The 23258-nt window shown below is 38.8% G+C and overlaps 1 protein-coding gene and 1 pseudogene across 2 annotated transcripts; both read left to right on the top strand.

Moving 5' to 3' along the window:
• Positions 1–7560: 7560 nt before the first annotated feature.
• Positions 7561–22648, top strand: LOC114320692 (putative amidase At4g34880; annotated as a pseudogene). The gene is made up of 5 exons (XR_014360640.1): positions 7561–8232; positions 21040–21254; positions 21551–21794; positions 21881–22079; positions 22331–22648. The product of XR_014360640.1 is annotated as a putative amidase At4g34880 (transcript).
• LOC114259761 (uncharacterized) lies at positions 10533–13401 on the top strand. Its single transcript, XM_028199786.2, has 2 exons — positions 10533–12856; positions 12941–13401. Exons 1-2 carry the CDS (start codon positions 12322–12324, stop codon positions 13264–13266), a joined length of 861 nt encoding a protein of 286 aa, XP_028055587.2. The 5' UTR covers positions 10533–12321; the 3' UTR covers positions 13267–13401.
• Positions 22649–23258: the final 610 nt, after the last annotated feature.

Here is a 23258-nt window from a genome sequence, read left to right as displayed (position 1 = left end):
TGCTGTTGTGCTGCCTTACTGATGCAATTTTGCTGTGATGTTTGTTCTGCTGTGCTGTTCTGCTGGCCTGCTGTATTTGTTGTGTGCTGGTTCTGCTATGTGCTGGTGCTAGCTTGTTGGCATGTTGGTGCTGCTGGCCTGTTGTTTCTGTTGGCCTGTTGGTCTGGTTTTTCTTCTTTTTTCTTTTGCCATGCTGGTAGCTTTTGTTTGCAGTCGGTTTATGGTTTTGTTGGTTCTTGGTCTCTTCTTTTTGCTTTATTTGTTGTTTTAATTGTCCAACATATCCGCACAAAACTTGGTCAGCATAACCTTTGGAAAATATATTCAAATGTTTATGTTATTCAATCGACATTCTAGGTACTCCTTTTTGTATCATCTTCATTTATTATTATTATTATTATTATTATTTTCATTTCCCATGGTGGTCTTAGCCTCTTTTTTTTTTTTTTTTGGGTGGGGGGGTGGGGGCCATCTTTTTTATGGGTAATCACCCAAAATCTTATTGATCAGTGATCTTGACAAACTTCTGAGAGGAGGGGGGATACAAAAAAATTAAATCTTGGGTAGATACAAAAACTGACCTCAAGTAAGGTTGTGCTACAGCTTTTTAACCGTGAGCCACTGCTTTACAACTAAGATGTGGTTTCTGCTTCTGGGATGGGGATGGTGGCACATTGTATAAATAATTTTTTGGGGATAATGAACAGTAACAACAACAAACCAGTGAGTTAACATTAGAGTGCTGTTGCATATGGGCTATTCACATTGACATAAAGGAACGAGAATTTTGTTAACATTTTTTTCATTCCCTGTGATTCAAAGGCGAATATTTATCTTGAGTTGTAGTTATGATCATACTGGAGACCCATGCTGCAAATAAGAGGTATGCATACGCTAATTTGAGATCGTTATATATCAAAGCATGATTTTGTATTTTATTCAGATCGGCTTATTTGTCTAGTACTTTCAACCAATTAGCTTATCCAAATTTCATTGATTTACAAAAGGTTAATAGAATAAAAATTTTAAATCTTACCAATCATCATTGCTTTTATTGTTTTTGATTTTCAGGTTGTGGAGCATGGACTTGGTCATTTGCCTTTTACTGAAAAGCAAATAGTCACTCCAACAGGTGTGTTTTAGGAGAAAAATTAGTAGCAAGGCATGGACTCAATTCAAGTCTCTTCCTCTCTCTCTCTGATGAAATTTGGAATATAAGTAGACTACTTCCTTTTTATCTCAAGTTTCCTTCTGTTCTTTGAATTTAAACTGAGTACTTTATATGCCTTCAATTTTTAAATGTTTGTGTTTTTTGCATATATGATTGTGCGTTTTCTCTTGCTAGCAAATAATTTAGTATCTCCTGATGGTATTAATTTTATGAAAAGATATCTTCTGATGCTTTCGAAATGTTATTAAAATTTGATGTACCTGTCAATCTCCGTTCTTTTGTTTACATGTTATGCTTATTTTGATAGGCATTACTTGAGAAGAATCCATCCATTGCTCAAGCCACAGATGGTATGGCATGTAATTTTTTGTAGGCCATTCTGAAACCTGAGTGTTAGGCATTTCTTTTTTTGAAATTCTTTGTATCAAGTAATATAATGATGTTTGTGTCCTCTCTTGCTTTGAGCAAAAAAGTTATGAAAGTATATCCTTTAAATTTTTCTTGAAGACTTTGTTTATCATGAATAAACTGTTAGGCAGTACTCTCTATGATATATGAGATTGTCAATATGGGAATTTTGAACCCCCCCAAAAATATACTTAGAGATTATATCTCTATGTGACTTTGTATATGATGGTATCTAGAACTTTTTTTACAAATGTGCAATTACCAATGTGTATGCCCAAGGAGTTAAGTTGTTTTTCTTCTTTCTAAGGTAACTCTGGGCAACCTCCCAAGCGTTCAGAAGTTTCTAGGAGCTCAAATGGAGAAGATGAAGAATGGTCGCAGATATCTGAAATGCACTCAAGGTATTTGCAGAATCAACATGGAGGTAATTGTGTTTTTATTTCAATATCTATTCATGTGTATTTGTTTTTGTTTTTATGTTTGCTTGCATGTGTGTGTTTGGACCTTTTTACCTCGTTGAGGTTAAAATAAAACAGGAACATATTTAGATTTCAATGAAAATGTTAACTCTTGTAAAAACCGTGGGCTAATTAGTTTGTGTCAAACATGTCCTGTGATTCTCTTTGGTTCCTGTTGGCAGTAGTGCTAGTGATACATGATATTCTTGCAATGTTTTGTCATCTTCTGTTATCCATGTTGGTTATCATCAAGGATCACCTCAACTATTTGAAGTTTTGGATTGTTATATGCATCTCTACGAAATTGGTTTATAAAATAAAATTATTTAAATATGAGTTTAGATGTAATTGATAATATATTAATATTTTTTTTCTTTATTTTCTTTGCAGATTGGTTTTTCATGACGTCTGGAAGCATTGTTGCAAATGAAGATCAAGTGTTGAATTTTTATTTATTTATTTTTTTTTTGTGGAGTCCATGTTAGTTTGTTTTGGGATTTGTTTTGATGGTTTTTTTTGTTATACTTAATGGATTATTATTAAATTTGTTTGATAGATATATTTTGATTTATAATATAAATTTTTTAGTGAATTTTTTGTGTGGAGTGAAGTATAGTAGCTAATGGATTTCTTACTGCATTTAAAAGGCTATTGAGATATGAGTAGGAATATTTGTGAAATAATAATTTAAATTGAAATACAAAATATGAAATAAGTTTAGTGACGAATTTTTTTCGTCATTTGTACTTATTATGACAAAGTGATTATTCGTCGCTAATAAATATTTTTTGTGACAAAAATTATTGCAGCTTATCTTTGAAAGTTTTCATTAATTTTGTTGTTTGGTGACTAAAAATTTTGTCACATACATATATTTTTGTCACGAAATATATTTCGTCACCCATGTATGACGTTTGGAGACGAAAAATTTCGTCAACTTTACATCTTACTGTGACGAAATTATTTCCTCATCAATGATTAACATGGGTGACAAATTTATTCGTCAATTAAAATTATAAATGTGGTAGTGAATAACTATTTGGTGACGAAAATGACGATTTTTAATGACAAAATGTTATTTTATTGGTGACAAAAAGTTTCGTCACTGAAGTAATTTCATTGGTGACGAAATTATTTTTCGTCACGATGCTTTTTAGTGACAAACATTCAATGACGAACCTGGTGACGAAAATATTTCCTCACAAATATCTATAGTGACGAAATTAGCTCTTTGGAGACAAAAAAAATTCGTCATCTAAGACCCAACTTGTTGTAGTGAAAATGGCAAGATATGGAAGTGTGTGAATGATGTCTATGATTGAAGTATTGATAATTGAGTTGTAGTCTCATTTTGAATTGTTTATATGATAATGAACTATGTTAATGAATTGACTTGGGTAAATGATTAAAAGTGAATTGAACTATGTGTGCCAATGCCGATTGATTATGGTAAGGATGTAAGATGGTTTATAAGTGTTAAACATTTATCGAATGCTAATGTTTTAGTTAATTCTCATATACTGTTTAGCATATCTCTACTGGGTTTTGGCTCACCCTACTTGGGACACCATTTTTCAGGTACAGGGGATATGCCGCCTCCAAGGTCTTAGCTTGGGAGGTTTAGGAGTTGAAGACTTCGTTTTGTTATTTATATTTTGTGTTAAATGTAAATCCAAACCGAGGGCTTTTTATGTATAGAGTTAGAACTCTTCTTTTGTTGTAACCAAGTGATAACTTGGAAAGCTGTAAGCCCATAGGGCATTATTTTGTTGCTAACATGTAATATCGTTTGTAAAGAAGACTCTGATGAATGAATATATAATATTTCTTCTGTATTTTGAAGGCGCTAGAGGTTTTAAGATACCTCAGATTTACTTGTAATATTGGGCTAAATTATACTAGATATCCAGCAATACTTGAAGGATACTGTGATGTACACTGGATATTATAGATACTAGAGACTCAAAATGCACCAGTGGTTATGTCTTTACTCTTGGTAAAGCGGCTGTATCTTGTAAATTTTCCAAATAGACTTGCATTCTTAGGTCTACTATGGAATTAGAATTTATAGCTTTAGATAAATCTGGAGAAAAAGCAGAATGGCTTTGCCACTTCTTTGAAGATATTCCAATGTGGCCAAAACTGATGCCTGCTATATGCATACATTACGATAGTCAATCAGCAATAGGTAAAGCACAGAGTCATATGTATAACGGTAAGTCACGACATATTCATCGTCGACATAACACCGTGAGACAACTACTCTCTAATGGAATTATTTCCATTGAATATGTAAAGTCTAAAGATAACATAGTCGATCCACTAATCAAAGGGTTAACAAGAGAGTTAGTTGAGAATTCATCGAGTGGAATGAGACTTAAGTCTATTAAACAAGAGTTACCACAACGGTAACCTAACCTAATTGACTGGAGATCCCAAGATCTAGTTTCAAAAGGACAACCGAGTTGTGTATGACTCATAAGGATCATTGGGGAGTCAAACTCCTACCCATTTTTATGATGAAATAGTGATGGTTACAGTGTTTTAGGTTAAGTAATACTTTTAATGATTCTTATATCTAGGAATACCTAGTGGAGTATGGCATGATACTCTTCATAAGAATCATCTATATGAGTGTGAATTGGGTCGGTTCTATGAGATTTGTGAAGGACTGCAATTCTCTAGAGCACTCATGAAAGACTAGGTTGTTCAGGGCCAAAATGAACATGATAGTGAGAATTGAAATGTGTCTGGTAATACTCTGTGTGAGTTCTATTGTCTTGATTTGCATAAATGGCTGAACAGTTCAAGACATCATGTTCACTAGTTAGCTAGTAAATCTGATAGTGTCTCACAAGAGAAGGTTCAAAGCCAAAAGCTACATATCCTTTGTAGAATATTTTCAATTTTTGTACTCTCAATAATTAGATCATGTTGTTGCATTTTCTCTTCGTCAAATTCCATTCATGTGGGTATTGTTACAATTTATGATTTTTTATAGGCTTATTTTGGGTCATCTTTGAGTCCAAATTTGAGTGGATTGCATACGTCTTTTGAGGTGGGTCTAAAGAGGTGATGTGTTTCTTTCCGTATAGCAAGTCACACGATGCAAACAATTCGTCAAAACCATTTATAAGTGAATGGAAAGTTGACATCGTTTTTAGGTTCATGGAATGGACAATTGAAGAGTCAAAAATGGGTTTCATTGAAATGAATTGTCTCATAGTGAAACTTGAAGAGAGCTTGTATGTGTTTGTAAGCTCTAGGCGAGAATATTTGGGTTGGGCCTTAAGGGGGCACCCCAAGTTTGTAGAAGGGAGGAGTTATGGATAAAGGGGGCTTTAGCCCAAACCATCACACATGTGCGCCACCGGCCGAGCCGAGCCGAGCCATGCCGTACACAGGTGTGGGTCAGGTCAGTTCTAATATTAATTGTTTTTGAACAAAATTTATTTGAATTTTTTTCAAAAATTCTTACAGGAAAAATTAATTTTTCTGAACGATTTTATGTCCAAAAGTTGCCTCTTCCAATCCAAAATTTTCTAACAGATTAAACTATTTTTAACAGTTTTAAAACTGCCAGCAGTTGTACAGATTCAAACTGCTACAGATCGGTTCAAATTTGAATTGTATCTATTCAATTCAAAATTGCACCTGTTCATTTCAAAATTGAACCTATTCGGATTTGTTCAATGGTCACCAATCTGCCTATAAAAGCAGACCTGCTTCCAGCATTTTTATACATTCAGAAAATTGTTTCTCTCTCGTTTTTGTACTCTGCTTGCATTATTCTTCATATTATTTTTAAGAAAAAATTCAGAGAGTATAGAACACAGGTTTGTGAGCCCTACAGATTATATGAAGTGCTACTTTAATTTGTGAAGATCATTATATCCTGGGAGATCTACGCCATTCATCCGTAAGCACCGAAACGGGGTGAATCTATCTTAAGAATAAACTGTCACACACTTGACTTGATCTTTTTGTACTTATTCGGTTCAGTAAATAAATTTTGTAAGTAATTTATTTTATTTATTTGATTTGATTTTAAGTTATTTTGTTTTACACAAAAGATTGTTTCAATATCTTTATTCTATTTTAAGCTAACTTAAAAACAAAATCAAATAAATAATTTAAGTCTTATCAAGTGGAATAATTTAGGCTTGGTTTGGCATCTACTATATAATCCATCTTTTTATTTTTTTTCCATCACATCACCTCTCTACTTTTCTGCACATCTTTTCGTAAAAAGACAAAAAGTGTACTTTTTTAAGACACCCCAAACCAACCCTTAATATTGAGAAATTTCTCCTGACATGATATGTATATTTTTTTATTTATTAGATTATATTATCAATTAATAAAAGAGAAATATTAGAGATTCTTGTTTTTTTTTTTTTTTTTTTACCCACAAATTCACGTAGGGTTGGCCTTTATATCATTAAGGTTGTATTCGTTTTAAAGAATTAAGGTGTGAGATTTGACTATTAGTCTCATCAAATTAATAGTCTATTATTTGTTTAAAATATTTTACTTCGGACTATTAGTCCCACAAATATGAGACTATCCTATCTCATGGGGGGTGAGATAGAAATCATGGGATTACTCATCTCATGGGATTAGACAATGAAATTATATTTTTGCTCTCTAGTATTTAATTATGTATTATATTTAGTAAAATTTAAAAAAATTTAAATGTCTCAATTTAAAAATAAAATAATTTTATTTAAAATATTAAAACTACGTTTAATATTACTATTACTTAGTAAATAATTGAAAATGATAAAATAATCATTTGAGCATTTATTCTTTTCCATAATATACTAAACAAATATTGGATTCATTAAAAATAGTCCTATCCAGACATCTAATCCCATGACTAAACCAGCATAGGATACAAATCCAATCTAATCAAATAGTTTGGGGATAATGTATCCCATGACTAATAGTTTGATGGATTACAATCCCTCCTTATCCAGTCTGTCCAAACAAACACACCCTAAAGATATAACAAATTAAAAGTAAACATCTATCATATCATATTATTACAATTTTTTTTTTGTTTTCATTAATAAAATAATTTAAAAATTAAAAATTTATTTATTTCTTCATAAAATATATCTTTCAAACTATTTATATAAAAAAAATTCAATTAGTCATTTTTTTTAATATTTACAAAAACCTCCTAAATCAAATTTTTAATTTAAATAATATTGAGAATTATAAAAAAAAAATATAAAAAATGAGTGAGAGTTCTAATTAAAGTTACCATTAATAATGTGACACACACCCACTAACACAATATGTGTTGTTTTTTTTTTATTATTTTTTTCATCACATTAATGGTGGATTAGAACATTTAAAAATAATTCATTTTTTTCTCTTTTTATTTTTTTTTATCACATCACCTTTTTATTTTTTTTAATATTTTTTCATAAAAAAATAAAAAATATATTTATTTAAATCATTCCAAATACTCTTAAATTAGTATGGCGATTTAAAAAATATTATGAAAGGTGAGTTCACTGGCCATGCTATGCTATGGTATTCTCGAAAGTCAAACCTTGACTACAATGTCTCTCTTCCACTGAGACGACTCCATTTCTAAACTGCTTTTGAAGAGCAAAACCATTAGAGAGATCCCAACAAATGGCGATCATGATCACTCGCTCACTCTCTCTCCTCGCCTCCTCACCTTTGATCTCTCTACTCTTCGTCTTAGTGCTCGCCATCGACGGTCAGGAGTTCACGATCAAGGAAGCCACAATCGATGGCATCCAACGCGCCTTCACCGAAAATCGTCTCACCTCCAGACAACTCGTTGACTTCTACTTAAACCAGATCGAAACCCTAAACCCGGTGCTTCGCGGCGTCATTGAGGTGAATCCAGACGCGGTAGATCAGGCGAAGAAGGCCGATCGAGAGAGGAAGAGAAATCAGGGCCGTCAGTTTCTGGGAGACCTGCACGGTGTTCCGGTGCTGCTCAAGGACAGCATAGGTACGAAGGACAAGCTGAACGCGACGGTCGGATCGTACGCGTTGTTACGATCTGTGGTAGCGCGGGATGCGACGGTGGTGGAGAGGTTGAGGAAGGCGGGGGCGGTGATAATGGGGAAAGCGAATGTGAATGAGTGGTATGGGTTCAGGTCTTGGAGCATTCCGGAAGGTTGGTGTGCGAGAAGTGGTCAGGGCTTGGTACGTATCATCTCCTTCAAGGATCGAATCCGGATCCTCGGCCGTCCTACCCGGCAGCCCCCCAAGACGACGTCGTTTTGGGGTTTTTTTGTTTTGTTTTGTTTTTTTTCTTTTCTTCTTCTTTGTTCTTGTTTTCTCTCTCTTCTCACAGAAGCCAGAGGGGGGAGGGAGAGGGAGGAAGGAGGAGGGAGGAGGCTGCGCCATCGCAGCTCGTCGCCATGCCGCCGGCCGTCGCAGCCGTCCAGCTCGTCGCAGCAGCTGTGCACCGCCATCGCCTCCGCCTCCTCCTCCTCCTCCTCCTCCTCCTCCTCCTCCCCCACTGGTTATGGCCCCCTCCAGTCCGGCCGGCCCTTCCCTTCCTCCTCCTCCACCTCCACCTCCTCCTCCCTCCCTCTTCCTCCCTCTTCCTCTCCTTTCTCCATTTCTTCCTCTGCGTTTTTTTTTTTTTTTGAAAATTTGCCTCCAAAACGACGTCGTTTTGGGGGCTGCCGGGTAGGGCGGCCGAGAATCCGAACTCTCAAGGATCATGAAAAAAAAAATCATAAAATGCATCATGAAAATTTTTTATTTTTTTGATTAGTGTGGTGTTTTATTGTATATTTAATTTAAAGGTATAAAATCTTTCATGATTAGTGTGTGATTTTTTTTTTTTCCCCTTTTAATTTTGTTTCATGTTATAATGTAAATGTTCACGTTGGTATAAATTTAATTTTTCTAAAGTTAGTTGCATGTTAATTCTAAATTGTGAACGTTCATATTGTATTTTAGTATGAATTTTTTTTTTTGAATTTTTTTTAAAAGTTAGTCGTATTTTTAAATTTTTATTTTTATTTTTACTAGTTAATTGAACAATATTTTTTTTTGTTACCATTGAATAATCGAAATAGTCCGTTTTTACTTTTTAAAATTTTATTTTTATATTTTTACGTTGTAGTGTAAATGTTTACATTAGTATGAGTTTATTTTTTAAAAAAACTAGTTATATATTAATTGTAAATTGTGAATATTCAAGTTGTATTTTGATATAAGTTTTATTTTTTTGAAAGTTAATTGTATGTTTGTTATTTTTGTTACCATGTTTATTAGTTGAATAATTATTTTTGTTACAATTGAACAATTGAAATAGTCGATTTTCACTTTTTTTCAATTTCATTTTATATTTTCACGTTGCAATATAAATGTTTACGTTGGTATGAGTTATTTTTTTAAGGCTAGTTGTATGTTAATTATAAATTGTAAATATTCATATTATATTTTGGTATGAATTTTATTTTTTCGAAAGTTAATTATATATTTGTTGTTTATTGTGAACATTCATATTGCACTTTAGTATGTGTTTTATTTTTTTCAAAAGTTAGTTGTATGCTTATTGTTTATTGTGAACATTCACATTGTATTCATATTTTTATTCAGATTTTTTGTTGTGTTATTTTTAAAATTTTCAAATTATAAAAATGTTCGAAGTTCATAATTTGAGATTTTGTTTATGAAATAAGGGGAGATTTTCTTTTTAAAATAAGAGGGAGCTTTTCTCCATAGAATAAGGAAAAGATTTTCTTTTTAGAATGAGGAAGAAATTTTCTCTATAAAATGATAAACTATTGTTATGTATTAGTTTCAAAATAAAAAATGTGTAAAAAATTAAAAAAGATGATTTGATCATATTACATTAAACAATACTTAATGAAATTTTAAAAAAGAATATAGATTAAATAGAATAAAATAATTGAATTTATCAAAAAATGACCTATACATATATATATATATATATATATATATATATATTTGGTAGATAGACGAAATAACATAAATAGTTAATAAGAGTTTGACAAAATTCCGGGAAACACATTCCCATTAGCATCAGCAAGCAAATGCCTTACGGTATAGCTAGGTGCCGTAAATAAAAGGTGCAATCCTTCTTCCCTTGTGCTTCCATTATTTGCCAATGCATCCGCCCATGCATTTGCTTCTCTATATGTGCTTGACTTCCTCCACTCCAAGTTGGTCCAACAGGTACCTACAGTCACAGATTAAGTCGTTAAGAGGTTGAAAATCATTAACTTGTTTTGCAAGGAGTTGACCAAATCTGAAAGAGTGAGAAACACGGAATTAAAGAGATGGGTGAAAAGAGGAGACCAAATCTGTGAATTTTTCGTTTAGCTAGTAATCAAAACTATATATTTCATTTACAATTTACACCAAATCTGTTTTCTTTTCATTAGGTTGATTTGTCGTTCATGATTAAAGCTCTTGCAATGATACCCGTGTTGCAGGGCTAACTTGTTTAATTAAACTAGGCCTTTTTTTTTTTTTTTTTTTTGGTTTTTTGGTTTTGGGTATGCTAGTAATGGTCCATCATTATGGGTAACTGTGTGAGTGAATTTCCGACCACACTACTAACTCAGTATTCAACTGGAGAGAACTGGCAGAATAGGATAAGCCTAAACGACTTACAACAGAAAGAAGAGATTCCGGTGGTTGTTCGTCCACCCGGGGACACTCCGATGATTAAGTCAGTAATCAAAAAGTCAGTAATCAAATATCTCTCAAAGATAATCAATAGTGCTTGACTCACTGTTCGGAATATAAATTGTGTACTTTAGACCCATGGGGGTGCCTCTCTTTTATAGTCAATATAATCCTAGTCCCAATAGATGCCTAGCTTCAATGGACTTCTGCTCAGTGCTTATCTTGGATTTTCTAATAGATAAAGATAAACTCCCTAAGAGTTTTATCCTTATCCAGGCTGAAGTCCTTCCTCATTCTAGGACTCTTGTCCCTTATCCGCTTATCTCGGATTCTGATATCTTCAGAGATAACCTCGGTCTAGCCGAAATCACTTCGGCGTCACGACCAGGACACGTGGCATATCGGTTGACACGTTGGCTTCACCTTGGCCATGTGCTGGTATTCAGAAAATATATCCCTACAACTGCCCCCTAGGTTCTATTACCTCGGGATCCTGAGGTGAAGGAACTTATATCCTTCATGTCGGCTATCTTGTTGTATCATAAATTTACCGAGGTCATAATACACCGGCTCCTCACAACCAAGTCCTGTAGTCTGTCTCATCAAGGCTACAGAATTTTTAACCAAGTTTATTCGAGTTATTTAGCCGATATCTTCCTACTAGCTGAGGTCATTGCTTTATTTAGCCAAGAACTCTAAGAGTTCTATCACGCGCATGAGCTGTCACAAACAACATTCCAACTGTTTTTGCCATGCGCTTCTACCCCATTGGACCGTGTTTAATACGCGCCATAAAATCGCCTCGTGCCTGGGTGCGCCGTCTGTCGGATACGTCGTTCCAGGCACATTTAATTGCATTTTGCCCCCTCTTCAAGTTTTTGACAAAACTCTTTACCTCTCTCCTCGTCTTTTCACTTATCATCGTCTTTGTTCAAACTCTCTCTCTCTCTCTCTCTCTCTCTCTCTTGCTTTATTAAATCCTTCATTGTTCCAAGCTTTCAAGCTCTGCTACCACCGCCATTCACCTCATTCGGGGAGGCTCTTGCTAGTCTTTTCCACTGCTTTCGCTCGTCTGACTTCAGCGAACTCAACATCGGCTTCTTTTCTTCGGTGAGTTACTGTTTCTTCCCGATTTAACTTCTTGTTTTAGTTTTTTTTCGCTTTACTGAACTCCACTGCTCTGCCTCTACAATCTTGCTCATATCTTTGATATTTCAACTTGTATCTTGTTTTCCACCACATGTTTGTCTCATGATTCTGTTTTTGCCACATCTGTTTCTTGAATTCACACTGTTCACACACTTGTTGATTTTTGCCGTTGTTCTTGGCTTGACACACCTACGTAAACTTTTGTCTTGTGTTTCTTGATGATTCATCACTGTTCTTGACTTTGAATTACATGCCTGTTTTCTGTTTCCTTTCCAGATTCGTGCCTTCAATCTTCGTTTCTATAGATCTAGGTTTGGGATTTGCTCGTAGAACCCACAAATTTTAGGAAAAACTGAAACGATCTCCACAAATTCTTACCCCAGCTCACATTTAGGTTTTAACCGAGGTCTTTAAAAACCATTACAAAACACTTTCTTCCGAAATCCTACACCTTTTCCTCAAGCCGACAACATGGGTATGTGGAAGCATAGGGTAGATACCCCGACCAAGTTAGAACACTTTAGGCAGGAGTTCGACATCCCAGCCAACATTCATCTGAGGTTGGCTGGGGAGGATGACTCCATCATGCCCGATGTGAACCTCATGTCTTTTCCAGTAGTGGCCTTTATCGAGTGTGGACTTAGGTTTCCACATGACACCTTTTTTCGAGAAGTCCTTCATTACTATAAATTGAACCCAATGCAACTTGCCATCAATTCTTACCGAGTTATTAACGGTACAATAGCCTTAGCCAAACAAGAGAATGTTAGGGTTACTCTTGCCGATTTCCAGTACTATTACACTATATGTCGCCTGAAATCGGGAAAAGGCCACATCTATTACCTCAAGCCGAGGTCCACTGAGTACAAGCTCATTGCCGACCTCTCAGACTCAAACAAAGGTGCTGGAGACGATTACTTCATCATCTCGGGCAATTGGGAGTTTCAGCCCAATGATGACCTCCACCTTTATTCCCTAAGCCGAACAGTTTTTGGGGAAGGAGATGGTAAGGGCCACGTGTTACTTTTCTTACTCTCTTTTCTAAAGTTCTCAATACTTTGTTCTAATGTCTATGCTCTTCTTTTTGCAGTTCTTCCTCAGCCACCAAAGGGCTTTCGCCAGTCTTTCTTCCCCAGCAAGGACTTGAAGAAGCTATTGGATTTGCCAGTCCACAAGCGGAGAGCCCCCTTTGCTGTTCAATTTCATTCCTACCTACAAGTCGGTTCTTCCCGACGTTCCAAAGAAGAAGAAGAAGAGTCAATCTCCTCCGTCCGCCACTACTCCTTCCATTACTTTAACATCTCGGCCAGATCAAGGGTCAACCTCAGATCCAACAGAGCAGCCGTCCACTTCAGCTCCACAACTGATCCGACCATCTCAACGCCGACGACGACGACGAATTGTTTTTGCTGTTGAGATGGGTCGCCAGAAAGCAGTTGCTATAGACCTCCTAGCCAGCATCCCTGCCGACGTTGACGTTCAACCAGCATAAACCCAGCCTCAACCAAAGCAAAAGCAAAAAAGACTCAAGAAGGCTCAGCGAAAGGCAATGGTGACTCAGATCGATACTGAGGACACCTTACCAATTTAAATTAGCTAAGAGTGAGAAGACCTTTTCTGCTACCGAGAAGAGGCCCGCCGATGCCGAACCATCTCAATCAACTCGGTCCAAAAGGCCGAGGTCAGAGTCAGCCACAACGTCGGGCTCCATGAAGTCTGGTGCCCCCTGGGCTCCACCCATTACTTTGGAGGACAGGCCGGTCAAAGTCGATGATAGTGCCGACGACATCAACGTCGGTGTTGCCCTTACTACAGCCTTGCTCCTCCCTGGGGATCTTGACCGCAATGCCGAGATGACTGAGTATGAAAACTTTGCCTTGATGCTGCAGCATTCTGCTAAAGTAAGACCCTTTATTCGGTAATTTTTCTTTCTTTCTCTTTTTCTTACTTAGAAAATTTTCTAGTAACTTCTGTTCTATCCATTTTTCATCAGGCAATCCAGCACGCCCACACCTTCTCAATGCAATCTTTTGAGACAAGGAAGGCGTTGGCCGACAAGACTAGGGAAGTTGCTAGTCTGCAGAAGGCCAGCAAAAGGGTCGATGCAAAAATGAAGACTTTAGAAGATTAGGCCGAGGCTGCTATCAAAGCTAAGGATGACGCTGAAGAAAAAGCGGATGCCGCTGAGGCCATCAAGAAGGTTCTCGAGGCTGAAAAGAGAGAGGCTGAGGAAAAGATGACCCAGGCCCAGAAAGAACTTCACGATGCCTTGGCCACAAAAGAGGCTGAAATCAAGGCCGCAGACGAAAAGGCATACGCTGAGGGGGTGGCCGATGTCACGGCGGACTATGAGCGTCAGGTGAAGCAGGCATGCAACAAGGGTTTCACCCTTGGTTGGATGGCTTTACTAAAAAAACTTGAAGTCCTTGAGGACTCCCCCCTCAGGAACACCGACGTCCTTGCCCTGCCATTCCCTCAAACTCCAAGCCAATCTGACGATGATTCTGAGTCTGAGGAGGAAGCTTTGGTGAGGAAGTCAAAGGAAGCAGCTGGGGTCAAGTCCCCTACTCAAAATGAACAAGTCTTGGACTTGACTCGAGACGAGGAGGGTGAGGAGGTTCCCAAAGACGCTACTCCTGAGAAGGCAACGTTGGAAGCGTCTATAGCTGATAAGAGCCTTGAGCAAACCCTCCAAGAAATAGATGCCGAGCTTGCGGCTGAAAAGGCGGCCGACATGTCTTCTCAGCAGTTTTCCGAGCTCCAGACCCAACTTGCTAGTGGCGCTGAAGAATCTTAGTTTGATGTTCTTTTTCTTTTTTCTGTTCCTTGTACTTTTTCTTTCTCGGGAACAATGTAAGCACTTCATGTGGCCGATGTGCCTTCCTTTGAATATAAATACAATTGTCTCTCCTGAATGTTTGTATCTTTGTCCTCCTTTTACTGTCTTGTATGATACTAGACTTAGAATAATTTTGCATGCTTTCAAGCATACACCTTATCTGTGTAATTTCCTCAGGGTAATCTACCACGGTAAGTACAGAAGTACTTCTCTTAATGCAACCTTGGTTTTAACTTGTAAATTTTTTCACAAATTTCAACAAGTGTTCAGTTCAACTTCAACTTGTAAATTTTTCTCAAATTTCAACAAGTGTTAAGCATGATCTCGGTTTAATTTTTCACAAATTTCAACAAGTGTTAAACACGATCTCGGTTTAACTTCAACTTGTAAATTTTTCGCAAATTTCAACAAGTGTTAAACACGATCTCGGTCTAACTTCAACTTGTAAATTTTTTCACAAATTTCGACAAGTGTTAAACACGATCTCCGTTTAATTTCAACTTGTAATTTTTTTCACAAATTTCAACAAGTGTTAAATATGATATCGGTCTAACTTCAACTTATAAATTTTTCATAAATTTCAACAAGTGTTAAACATGATCTCGATTTAACTTTAACTTGTATATTTTTTCACAAATTTCAACAAGTGTTAAACATGATTTCGGTCTAACTTCAACTTGTAAATTTTTCACAAATTTCAACAAGTGTTAGATTGATTTTAGCTTGTATATTCTATCTTTTCAGAAATCATTTTCCAATTCTTTGCCCCATAATGTGAACTGAAGTTTCACTTGGGTTTTCATTATGCATGTATTCCAGAAACCTCGTCAAGTATCTTATCAATCACAAGTGTGAAAAATCAAGCTAAAACTTTATTTATTACTTCGGCAAATAATAAAAAACAAGAAAATCTAATGATAGAAAAATTTCAGATTGCAGGTATTTTAGGGCCTTGGCAACTCTTTGCCCTCGTTATTTTCAAGCTGATATGCCCCATTGCCTAACATCGAGATGATTCTATAGGGTCCTTCCCAATTCGGGCCAAGCTTGCCCTCTTTGGGATCCTTCTTGTTACCAACGACTTTTCTCAAGACGAGGTCACTGATTTGAAACTCTCTTGGGTTGACTTTCTTATTATAAGCCCTGGCAAGCTGCTGCTAGTATGCTGCCAGCTGAATTGCAGCTCTCTTCCTTCTTTCTTCTCGTATATCCAGATCTCGGGCTAATAGTACATCATTAGTCTCGTTCTCTACTCCTTGAGTTCTGATTCCTGGGATGCCGACTTCTAGAGGAATGACTGCTTCTGTGCCATAAGCTATGGGAAATGGGGATTCCCCAGTTGATCTTCTCGGCGTATTCCGATATGCCCAAAATACACTTGGCAGTTTATCCACCCACTTTTCCTTTGCTGCTTGCAGCCTCTTCTTAATCTCATCCAAGATGACTTTGTTGGATGCTTCTGCTTGTCCATTGCTTTGAGGAAAAGTTGGGGTGGAGAAATAATTCTTGATTTTGAACTTTGCACAGAAGCTCTTGATTAGCTTACTGTCAAACTCTGTTCCATTGTCTGCAATTAGTGCTATTGGGATCCCAAACCTGGTGATGATGTTCTTCCATATAAAGTTCTTCACATCCACGTCTCAAATCTTGGCAAGGAGTTCAGCTTTTATCCACTTGGTGAAGTAATCTGTTGCTACTAGCAGGTACTTCCTTTGCCCAGTTGCTTGGGGCAGTTTTCCAACAAGATCCATGCCCCATTGGGCGAACGGCCAAAGATTGGATACTAGGTTTAGGTCTGTTGCTGGTTGGTGTATCAGTGGTGCAAACCATTGGCACTTTTCACACTTCTTGACATAGGCTTCTGCATCTTTCTGCATGTAGGGTTACCAATATCCTTGGGTAATGGCCCTATGGGCAAGTGATCTGCCCCCAGCGTGGCTTCCACATATTCCTTCATGTATTTCGTACAGAAAATCTCCAACTTGTGAAGGGTGTATACATCTCAAAAGGGGTCCAGTGAAGGATCTTCTGTAGAGATGTCCCTCTGCTGTCAGACTGAATCTTGTCGATTTCAATCTGATCTTGTGTGCCTCTTTGTTATCATATGGCAATTTTCCTTCTTTCAGGAATGTTGTTATTGCGTCTATTCAGCTTGGTCCCATGTCCACAGACATTGCTTCATGCTCTGTGGTCAGTGGTTTGATGCTCGGGCCCGACAAGTAGTCGACCATTATCGTCCTTGCCTTCCCAGGTTGTATTGCACTAGCCAGGTTGGCCAGGGCATTGGCGTGATTGTTATCATCTCGGCTAACTTGCTGTAGTTGGCCATTTTGAAACAAGGCTACCAATCTGCCTACTTCCTTTGCGTATGCCGACATACGTTCATCTCAGGTTGCGAACTCGCCTGTTGCTTGGTTGACTATGAGCTGAGAGTCACAAAAGACTATCACCTTATCTGCTTCTACTGTTACTGCCAATTTCAGTCCTGCAATCAGTGCTTCATACTCTGCTTCATTGTTTGAGGCTTTGAACCCCAAATGAATGGATTGTTCTAGTATCTGTCCATCTGGAGATACCAGTACTACTCCTGCCCCTGCTTCTTGTCGGTTTGAACTCCCACCAACAAACAGTCGAAAGGAGTCGCCGATGTAAATGCTGCAGGGCTTGAGTTTTTCCTCTTTCCTTTGTTCTGTTGCCTTCGACTCGGCTCAACGGAGCCCGATGTACGATGGCTCCTGGAGTGAATTCGGCCACAAAAGCGGCCAAGACTTGGCCTTTGATTGCTGTTCTAGGTCTGTATTCTAGGTCATACTAGCCCAGGGCCACTGCCCATCTGGCTATTCTGCCTGTCAGATCTCCCTATTGCAACAGGGACTTCAAAAGATGTTCAGTTAGCACCACAATTTTGTGGGCTTGAAAGTAATGGTTCAGCTTCTTTGAAGCCATTACTAATGCTAGTGCCAACTTCTCTAGGGGTAAATACCTGGTTTTTGCATCAGCCAGGGTTTTGCTTACATAGTAAACAGCCCTTTGCTCTCATTTTTCTTCTCGGATTACCACTGTATTTGATAGTCATGTCGGGTAATTTACTTCTCGAATGGTTCTGGCCTCCGGAAGTCTGTCTACTTCCTCTTCCACTGTCTCAACATGCAGCAACGCCGGTCTTTGGATCACGGGTTTGGCCGACCTGTCCATGTTCAGTTTATGGCAAGTGACTTCGGGGTCAATGCCTAGCATTTCATAAGGCGTCCTGGCAAACACTTAAATGTTTGCCCTCAAGAACTCCTCCAGCTCTTTTTCCTCTTCTTCTGCTAAGCCCGAGCCGAGAAGGAAGAAGCGTTCCTCATCCTCTTGCTGGACAAGGATTTTCTTCAGGGCTTCTTCACTCTTTTCGGCTGGCTCTTTGCCGACATCCTCTAGGACCTCCACGTCCTCGTCTTCGATTTCTATTGTCTCTGGTTCTCGTATGCTGCAGGTGGATTTCATTGCTGCCATGGAGCAATTTTTTGCCTGCAGCTGATCCCCTCTGACCTCTTCTATCCCATGCTCTGTTGGGAATCGCAATAGCTGATGTAGTGTTGAGGGTGCAGCCCCCATTGCATGCAGCCATGGTCTCCCCAGTATAGCATTGTAAAGGGATGGTGTGTCGATTATGGTGAATTCTGTCTTCACCCTCTTAGTGCTAGCCTGCACCTCTAGGTTTGTTGCTCCCAGTGGCCACGTCGGTGTTCCATTGAATCCGACCATTGGGCCATTGGATTGTTCCATATCGTCTGGGTGAAGGCCAAGCTCCGTGTAACATCTGACATACATGATGTCACAAGAGCTGCCTTGGTCAATTAGGATGCCTTTTACTTGGCACTCCCCAACCTGGAGGGATACTACCAAGGCATCGTTGTGCGGATGTTGTACCATCTCCAAGTTGGCTTCAAAGAAGGACACTACTGGTCCCTGGCACTCCTCAGCCCGAGGTCTTTTTTGCCGGACCTGGTACACATGCTGTAGGTGCTTTCCCTTCTGTGTCTCCCCCCGTATTTCGTTTTCGTTGACCTTCGAGTGAATTACATTAACTACCCGAGGTCCGTCTACCTGCGGCTGCTGTGTTGGGGGAGGTGGAGCTGCTGGTGCCTGAGGCAGTCTTGCCTGCTCCTCTTGTCCTAGCCTCATCTACAAGGTCCCTCAAATGGCCCTGCCTTACCAGGTCTTCCAAGTGTGACTTTAGGGCTCTGCAACCCTGAGTCAAATGCCCATCTTCGTTATGGTAAGCACAATGCTTCCCAAGGCTTCTTCCCATAAACTCTCTTGGAACCCTTGTTGGTGCTCTGAAATAGGGTTGGGTTCGGATTTTTTCCAGGACTTTGTGAATTGGGATTCGGAACACAATCGTGACTGCCTGTGCGGTTCTCAGTTCTATCTCTTGTTTGTTGGATCCGTTGTTACCTCGGCGAGCCATTTGCTTTCTCCTGCTTTGTCGCCTTAATCCCTGGCGTGTCTTCCTTGGCTCTGGTGTATTTCTTAATTCTGGCCATGAACTCCTCCATGCTTTTTGGCAATGTCTTTGCCAATGACTTTCGTAGTGCGTAATCATCTTTTTGGCCGTTCTTGAAAGACACAACCGCCACCTCTTGGTTGCATTCGGGTATTCGGTTGAACACTTCATAATACCTTTTTGCGTAGGCCCTAAGGCCTTCATCCTCACTGATTCTTAGAGCCATCAGGGCGTCCACCCTTAATGGCTATAGTTTGTTTGTCACGAACTTGGCCACGAACATCTCGGCCAGGCCTTCCCAGGCCTTCACACTTTCCTTCGGCAATTTGTGAAACCAGTCCGATGCAATCTCCCTGAAGGATGAGGGGAACACCTTGCAGAGCAACGGCTCGTTCCCAGTGTACAGTGCCATTGAGTTTAGGTATAATCCGACGTGAAAGTTGGGGTCTGACTTCCCATCGTATATCTAGAACCTCGGCATACTGAATTTTTTTGGTGCCTCAAATTTGTCCAACTCCACCGAGAATGGTGTTCTTGGTTTAACAGGGGAAGTTACCTCGGCATTTTGTTGCTTCCTCTTGAGATAATTTCTCAAGTCCTCCTTGGTCCGGCCAGGAGCTCGACTATCCCCTGATTTCAATCTTTTAGGTGCACTGCTCTCAGCTTCGTTGTGAGTCCTTTTCGACATTTCTCCATTAGTTGTGTCAAAGCACAACTCCTATCTTTGAACATGCTGATGTTCTCTAAGGTCTGCCTCTTTGGTGCGATGTGTCCTTCGAGATTCTTCCTTTCTCGACTCTCCTCGCCCGACCTCCCTTGACGGCTGATGAGAGTGTTTTTCGCTCCTAGCATGCTGGGGGGCTACAGGAATTGTTTTCTGCCCTCCCTTTTGGGCATTGGCCGCTAGAATCGGCGTGTCCTGCAGCGGGAACGGTGGCTGCATGACATTGTTTTGCATCATGAAATTGACGACTGATTGCAGGTCTGCCAATTTGTTCGCCATCTCCTTCATCTCTTCGTCCCTCTATAGGCATCTGTCTTTCCATACCTAGAGGTTATCCTCGTTATAATACCCACTTTGATCTGTTTTCTTTGGTATGTCGCCTTCCTGGCTGACGTCTCTTCCTCCGTGTTTCTGGTCATGGGTTTCTTCGTTATAATTGTCTTCTTCGATGTCAAGGTCGATAGGTCTCCCACTCCTAATAGGAGTGTTATCCCCAATCTTCTCTTTCTGTTCGTCGTTGGTCATCTATTCTCCTTTCTTTCCCACAGACGGCGCCAAATTGTGTGAGTGAATTTCCGACCACACTGCCAACTCAGTATTCAACTGGAGAGAACTGGCAGAATAGGATAAGCCCAAACGACCTGCAATAGAAAGAAGAGATTCTGGTGGTGGTTCGTCCACCCGGGGACACTCCGATGATTAAGTCAATAATCAAATATCTCTCAAAGATAATCAATAGTGCTTAACTCACTGTTCTGAATATAAATTGCGTACCTTAAACCCATGGGGGTGTCTCTTTTATAGCCAATACAATCCTAGTCCCAATAGATGCCTAGCTTCAATAGACTTCTGCTCAGTGCTTATCTTGGACTCTCCAATAAATAAAGATAAACTCCCTAAGAGCTTTATCCTTATCCAGGATGAAGGCCTTCCTCATTCTAGGATTCTTGTCCTTTATTCGTTTATCCCGGATTCCGATATCTTCGGAGATAACCTCGGCTTAGCCGAGATCACTTTGGTGTCACGACTAGGACACGTGGCATCTCGGCTGACACGTCGGCGTCACCTTGGCCACGTGTTGGTACTCAGAAAATATATCCCCACAACCATAACAATATTTCACCATAAACCATGCAGAATCCTTACGTCCTATCAGGGAACACATGTGGTTCCAGCAGTGGATCTGCAATATCAGTGGCTGCAAATATGGTGTCTGTATCACTGGGTACTGAGACAGATGGCTCCATCATCTGCCCTGCTGATCACAACTCTGTTGTAGGGATCAAGCCCACAGTTGGTCTCACCAGCCGAGCGGGTGTTGTTACCATCTCACCCCGACAGGACACCATTGGGTAAGTACTCTATTCACTTAACTCTGCCAAAACCCTGTTCCAACTACATAGAATTTGAACCTCGCAAACATAAATCCTATTTCTACACATTGAGCAAGTTGGGCAGATATTGGGAGGTAAAAAAAAAAAAACTTAGGTAGAGTTCATTAGGTGCAGATGATATAGCCTTTTTTATGATAGTAAGAGATGGCCATGTTCATGCGATTTGTAAAAGTCACACACTTTTATATATGAGTTCTTTGTCTGTTAAAAAGACATAATCAAGAGATTTATCACTCCTAGTTTTTCGTTTGAAGGCCTATATGTAGGACAGTATCAGATGCAGTTTTGCGTGCTTGATGCAATTGTGGGTTTTGATCCAAGAGATTTTGAAGCCACAAAAGAAGCAGCCAAGTTCATACCTGCAGGTGGTTATAAACAATTTCTCAACAAAGATGACCTCAAAGGAAAGAGATTGGGTGTGGTGAGGAATACGTTTTTGGCCCTTCTAAATAGGTCCAAAGCTGTTGCAACCTTTGAGCATCATCTATACACATTAAGGTAAAACTCTAGTCAAATATTTACCGAAGGTATTTGTTATATTTAGAATTATTGATGCCTTTTGAATGTTTATTTGGAATTTGAAGGCAAGGTGGTGCAACTATTGTGGACAATTTGGAGATAACAAATGTCGATGTCATTTTGGATCGCTATCAAAGCGGTGAAGTAATGGTTATGCTGGCCGGGTTCAAGCTGGCCAGAAATGATTATTTGAAAGGGCTAATTACCTCTCCAGTGTGGTCACTGTCTGATGTTATTACATTCAACATGAATAACGCTGATCTGGTATGTAAGTGTCCACTTAATCATCTCACGCTGATCTGGTATGTAATTGTCCACAATCATCTTTGGTTAAAGAAAAAGTTTAGAGAAATGGTGTTAATTTATCGGCCAAGAAGGGCATCCTAGATTACTTTTTATACTGGTATAAATTGATGTTGTAGTTCAAACTTTTTGTTCATGTTCCCTCTGTATTGAAATCTTGGGTCCGTTCTTGTTTATTATGAAGATAACGAATATGGAGTTGGTCTCCGTAGGAGAAAACCAAAATCTTTTATGCTTCAGAATTCACAAATGGACTCGGGGAGGAAGAGAGGATGGCAATAGAGGCTATGGAAAATCTGTCGCGAGATGGCATTGAGAAGGTAATGAAGGAGAACAAGTTGGATGCAATGGTGACACCAGGTTCGGGTGCCTCCTCTGTCCTGGCAATTGGAGGGTACCTAGCAATTTCTGTCCCGGCTGGGTATGACAGCGATGGAATGCCATTTGGGATCTGTTTCGGAGGCTTGAAGGGCACAGAATCGAAGCTGATTGAGATTGCTGATGGTTTTTGTTAGAAATTGGGCGCCCATGTGGCATGACCCTTAGAACCTTTTGAACCTCATCCAAATGGGTTTTGAATTTAAATTCAAACCTATTTGGATGAGCCACTCAGGATATATATCTATCATATCATGATATGGATAGATGATATAGATATCAGATATTATCTCATTTAACCAATGGATAAATGAGATAAATATAATATATATCTGATATATGGTTATGGGTAACCAAGAGAGAAACAACATATGTTTTGTTTCTACCCATGATACTGACTCTCTCCCAAAAATAACGATCAAAGTCATTTTGCACTGTGGTTTGTGTGGGTGATATTCACCATTGTAATATCACCCCACTGCTGGGATTGATTGATTGAGTATGGAAGCACGTGATTTATCCACGAGGTTTTAGATCAAACGAGGTATGATCTAAACACTTTATTCCGCTACATGTTTTGTGTTTTGATTTACATTGGTATCAGAGCCATTGATGGATATTTTCGTGCTTTCTTTTATCATGTGTATATTTATAAAAGATAGTGAGATCCAAAATATTTCATTTTTATGATCATTAATGTCTTTTTTAAGACCATAAACGGTTTTATTTTGAAAAAAGGAGTCCGGCAGTATAAAAATCGGA

Source organism: Camellia sinensis, chromosome 2 (genome assembly GCF_055761805.1).
Source record: "Camellia sinensis isolate YWXY chromosome 2, ASM5576180v1, whole genome shotgun sequence".
Taxonomy (NCBI): Eukaryota; Viridiplantae; Streptophyta; class Magnoliopsida; order Ericales; family Theaceae; genus Camellia; species Camellia sinensis.
Note: the sequence above shows the minus strand (reverse complement) of the source record. Positions and strands in the feature narration are given on the sequence as shown.